This window comes from Morone saxatilis, unplaced genomic scaffold (genome assembly GCF_004916995.1).
Source record: "Morone saxatilis isolate NCDOM2014 unplaced genomic scaffold, NCSU_SB_2.0 Contig3, whole genome shotgun sequence".
Classification (NCBI taxonomy): Eukaryota; Metazoa; Chordata; class Actinopteri; family Moronidae; genus Morone; species Morone saxatilis.
Genome location: NW_023339873.1, coordinates 21,386,657 through 21,392,347, shown reverse-complemented (window position 1 = coordinate 21,392,347; position 5,691 = coordinate 21,386,657). Strand labels below are relative to the sequence as shown.

At 39.9% G+C, this 5,691-nt stretch overlaps 1 protein-coding gene across 1 annotated transcript; it reads left to right on the top strand.

Moving 5' to 3' along the window:
- Window positions 1–334: 334 nt before the first annotated feature.
- On the top strand, window positions 335–2,617 carry LOC118337555 (ras and Rab interactor 3-like; the record flags this gene model as incomplete). The annotated part of the gene is given in 4 exon segments (XM_035674654.1): window positions 335–466; window positions 597–763; window positions 1,128–1,242; window positions 1,682–2,617. Coding segments are annotated over 4 exon segments (680 nt in total), but the record flags the coding sequence as incomplete, so codon positions are not given.
- Between the last annotated feature and the right edge of the window lie 3,074 nt (window positions 2,618–5,691).

The following is a 5,691-nucleotide window of genomic DNA, read 5'->3' as shown; positions in this document are numbered from 1 at the left end:
CATGTACAAAGGCTGAGTCCTTGCTGCAGTAGCCATGGGTTCAAATCCGAATCCTAAGTAAAAAACTAACAAGTAAAGGCAAAAAGCCCCACAAAATATATATACATTTAAAAAAACTATGCATTGGCACAAAACAACAGCTATCTGCTGTTTGTAGACTCAGTCTAAGAATATGTGGATACCAGTCTGCACATAAAGTACAAACTCAAATTTAAACAGATTACATACCAAGATTAAGTGTGCTGTTTAACTAATCCACCTCAAATCAAGTTGTGTTTGCTCTCTAGAGTCAAAATATTTGTGTGTGTGTGTGTGTGTGTGTGTGTGTGTTTAGGGCGGGCCCATGGCGCTGATGACTTCCTGCCTGTAATGATGTACGTCCTCGCTAGATCCAATCTGTCCAACCTGCAGCTGGATGTGGAATACATGATGGAGCTGATGGACCCATCATTAGCACTAGGAGAAGGTACATACACACGCACAGACACGCACATTTCTTACTGACGAATCTATGTGTTTGTTAGATTATTGATCATGCCATTGTGTGTGTGTGTGTGTGTGTGTGTGTGTGTGTGTGTGTGTGTGTGCGCATGTAGGTTCCTATTATCTGACTACCACCTACGGGGCTCTGGAGCACATTAAGACTTTCGACCAGCAGAGGTCAGCCACACGGCAGCTCAGCAGAGAGGTTCAGGACTCCATCCACCGCTGGGAGAGACGACGCACACTCAACCAGGAACGCATGTCCCAAGGATCTGTTCGGGTACACACACACATATAACATTGTCAATAATGTCACACTGTGTGATCTGGAAAGGTCAGAGTGACTCACAAGATGAAAGAGACATTGAGGATTTGCATGGATGCTGCCAGTCTTAGTGTGTACGATGGCTGAAAGCACAATATGATTAAAATGCAATATTCATGAACAAATAGTTAGAACAGAACAAATAGGAAACCACACTGATAGATGTACAATGCATAGTGCTTATATTTGGAAAAAAGAAAGCACAGAAGTATCCAAACTGTCACAGTTGCGCTCACAGACCTCCATAGAGGAACAAGCTGAGCTGTGTCCATACTGTTATCTTAGAGTAACTTTTCTGTGTATGTGTATGTGTGCATAGGACTTTCTGACAGTGTGCTGCCCTGAGATTGGAACCAACCCAAAAACTCTGGGCGTCCTCCCGACCACGACAATCCAACAGCTGGCTGAACAGTGTGCTGCACGCTTTGAACAAGGTAAATGTCTGAAAGATGCTGTTACATATTGCTATCAGCCCTGGGTTGTTACACAATTCAGTTCCTGACCTTATACAACAATATAAATAATATGATTTTAAAAGTACTGCTCTCAAATTCAAACTATTTAAAGGGGTACTCCAGCAATTAAATAATGCACTTCCATAAAGTTCAGGGACAGATTTTAACAAAGAAATTTCAACATTGATCAAACGGAGGATGAGATATCCTGACCTTCAATCCACAACACTGCTCGATCCTACACTTAATTAGGCAACCTCACACAGTACATTTATTTTCTCAAACATTTATTGAAGCAGACATCAAGCTCTAGATGATACAACTTAATTTCAGCATCTCTGTGTGATCAACCCCTTACATTATCACTACATTATTATTATTATTCTCAGGGTAATGCCTCCTTGTTTCTTTCTCCCAGACTCCTACATGCTCAGTGTGTATATGGATGATGCCCACCGGCCCCTGGCCCCTACAGAGTTGGCTGTCAGTGTCAAGAACAGCTGTCAACCTGGAGCCTACTGCTTCGTCTATCACCCTATCGACCAACTCAACAACCAGCCCGGCCGCAGCTGCCCCACTGACCCACCCCCAGCTCCTCCGGCAGAAAGCTTTTTCCCAGCTGACATAGCGGTTGTCGATACTGTGGAGCCAGAGCCAGAAGAGGAGAGTCTGATTAGCTTGTAATTGCTCCAGCATCACAGTGGCAGCTACTGTATCACAATAGTAACAACATCACTGTGGTGACTGCATCAACAAAAGAAGAGGGGAACAACATTTGAAGTGAAGTGTTTAAATCTCAGGTCTCTCTTGAAATATTGATCGAATTTAAACTTAACTGATGTGGATTTGTGCATGCAGGATATCACAAAATATTGTATGTGATGAAACGTGTGCCTTGTTTTAAATTACTTTTATATGAGTTTAAGTCTCTGAGTGGTCCGATGCCACCAAAGGGAGCAGTGACCAACTAAATGACACAACAAAGAGATAAAAGACTGATTTTGTATTGCACCATGGGGTCTGGAACTCCAGGGACTGCTGGACGATATGTTTTTGTACAATGTAAAACTACATGTAATTCTAACATGCACATATATGATATATGATCATGTTTATACTGTTTATACTCTATGATACTTAATTTTACTCTCTCTGGTGCTCAAGACCTCTGCTTCAGACAGAGGTAGAAAGTCCTTTTGTGGCAATTTCTATTCAAAGCACAGGTATAGTAGCAGCTATATGGAGAACTTTCATTTACATTCAAAATCTCCAGTAAGCATCAAAAGGGTTCATTCCACATTTGTCTTCTATATACTGATTGTACTGTAAATAAACTGGCTTTTACAATTGTCAATGCTGTTTCTTGTTTAACTAAAGGAGTTGCAGAGCTTAACAATGTTTGTAAAGAATATACATATGTTCCAATATCAAACAATACTGATTCACAAATGCTTTATAGATCAGGAGCAACGTTAGCAGTTCGGTAAGATAAACGATGATGACAAAAGTAGAGCAGACCGCAAACTATGCTCTGTTATACTGTCAAGAGGGGTAAAAAGTAGCTCCTTTAACACATGGAGCATCTGATGAAAATAAAAATTCAAGTTATTGTTATGGTGCGTCCCCACCAAAGCCCAATAAAATTATTTGCACAAGCAGATTACATACAAAGTCAATGCAAAGACGTATAAACATAAATTTGCTCTGGCCGCCGCAAATGACGTGCAATTTGGCCACACGAACGACACAAGCGTGAAATTTGTCCAGTTCGATTTGAAAATTGTATAATTTATATTATTAATTAATTTTAATTAATTGTATTAAAAATGTGCGCATATCACTGGGTCATGCAGTGTTGACAGACCCAATAAAGTATGACTTTTACAAATTGGCATCATGATGTTATTTTGGCATCCTTTTCATCTGTTAATTAACATTAAATCACAGCTAAAACTGTTTATTATAGGCTCATACCGCTGTAAACCAGATTAAAGGGTGAATAATCTCTTTGCGTTTGGTGGAAACACGCCATTAGAACAGTAATGGTATTATTAAGTACTCATATCGTCTGTATCGGCAAGTACCCAAAAATTAAATACTTGTACTTGCTCTGTGGTATTGGTGCATCCCTATCTGAAACTATAACTAAACTAACATTCGAACGGAAATGGGGACAATTTCTTGGAGAGAATTGTAAGAAAGTATGTGAGATCTAATCTTAAAAGCAACAGCATGAATGCCTTCAAGGAGAGACTCTTTAAAGTGTTTGTACGCTTCATTGCGTTGAAGCACAATTCCCAAAGGGACTATAACGGCAAGCTTTTTACTCTGGGCTTCAGCTGTTGCCATTCAGAGACCGTTAGTCAGACGACAACTCATACGAACTAGTTTGTTCCAAGTAAAGAAAGCCCCTAACCCTGTGCCTTCTGCTCTGCTCTTTAGCTATATTCTATATCTAGATCACGGACAGTATTAGTGGTCTATGCTGATGTCAGGGGTGTCAACAAACTTTGATATCAAAATTATTTAAAAAACACCAAACATCATGATTCAGTCATGTTTCTCCAGAATTTGACCATTGGCTTATCATTGGTTTGTCGTTTCCAACAAATGAATACATAAACAATTCAGTGACAATGGCACAGATGGGAGTTGACAGAATTTCTGATGAGGTAGTGTTAGGTCACGCATGCTTTGTGTCTGAAGCTTGTTATTCTCTGTAAGGTCAGTGTGTTGCAGAGCCCTTGTTAGGGCCAGCTGCTTCCTGTCTGCAGGTCATTATTTCCAACAAGGCCCATAACGAGGTCCTTAAACAGTAACAAGTAACAAACTCTGTAGAATCTTCAACATTTTACCTTTTGTCTTGTTTCCATTTCAGTAGCAAAGGGGCAAAGTATCAAATATACCACCAGCGAATGGAAACATCAATTTTTTTCTATCACTTCTGTTAAAGCTTTGGAGATGGAGGGTTTCTTGATACTGACACACTAACAAGGTGTCTTTGTACAGTAGTAGCCAGAAAAAGCAATTAGACATAAACTGATTTGTCTAGGAAACGTTTACTATGCAGAGCTCTCATACTTCACAGTATCAAATCTAAAAATGCCTTTAGTCAACAGGTGTTTTACGTAGGTAGTCTTGGATAGAATGGTCCTTTGATGAGGTAAGCTGAGTTGAGGAAGATGGCATGATGGAGTTATTTATTGTTTTTATTTTCATTCATATTTTCACAGTTCCCACTACATTTTAATACATAACTCCCAGCTCCACTCACTCAGAACCAAATCTAGTTCCAACTGTGGAGAAGGTTTGACTGGGTAGCCAGATGTCTAATTTGTCACATCATCTCTCTATAAATCATTATAGGTGAATGAATAGTAACCACTAGCTATGAAAATGACATCTGTTTCTACAGTGATGTTGGAGGTGTTTATGCTTGCGTGACAAATTTAATATATTTAGGAAAGTGAAAAATAATGAATGTTTCCACCCTTGGATACACTTAAATTCTACACCCTTTCACCAAGTTTCATGAAAATTGGGCCAGTAGTTTACAAAATTCTTAGCCACTTTGGAAAAAAGGATAACTTGCTGCACGCCTGAAATATTATCTTATGCAAATGTGTGACGTGAAGGGTGAACTTTAGTTGACTGATTCTACTGCTTCTCAGGTGGATGTGTTGTCTTCTGTCTGTTTAAGCACGCGTCTCAAAGTTGGACTTCTGAGGGTTAAAGGTCCAGGCGTAACACACGCAGGAAATTCGCAGTGCCAAACTAATACAGGTGACAGGAAATGACTTTTCACAAGTCACGGTATTTTTTGTTGTTTTTGTTTATCTACCTTACACTTTTCTATTTCTGTTTCCCCTAATGGAACTGGCCTCGCTGTGTTTGGACTGCTGGGTTGTTCTGTAAAGCGGCTGTGTGCAAGTCTACGGTGGTTGAAATCGTCTTGTCACTAAAAACGGACTGGAGTTTTTAAAACCCCCACCACCACCCACGCATATACCAAGCATACCACACCCCTTTCCCCAGGTTCAACAACTTTGCTTTAGCGTGCAAGAGGAACAGGCCCCAGGTGGAAGTGCTTTTAGCTTTTGGATGTTCCCATTTCAACGACCTTAGTTCTAGTGCTGTTGTGGGAGAGGGCCCTCTTTAATGAAATCATTATAGTGCTTCTGCGGTATGGTTTGCAAGTGTGGTATCATACAATGGTGGCAGATTAACCCAAACACTGGCATGGATTGTTTCTCTCTAAGGACTAAGCATTCCTTCGCAGAAATTCTATTATATATAATATATATGTAATATATTATGGTTTGGGAAAACAAGACATTATTGTATCTTCACAATGCCAATCCACTGCCTGGATTTGCCTGGACAAGACTGAAAGGAAACACAGCCTTGATGATCATCTTAAAATTACCA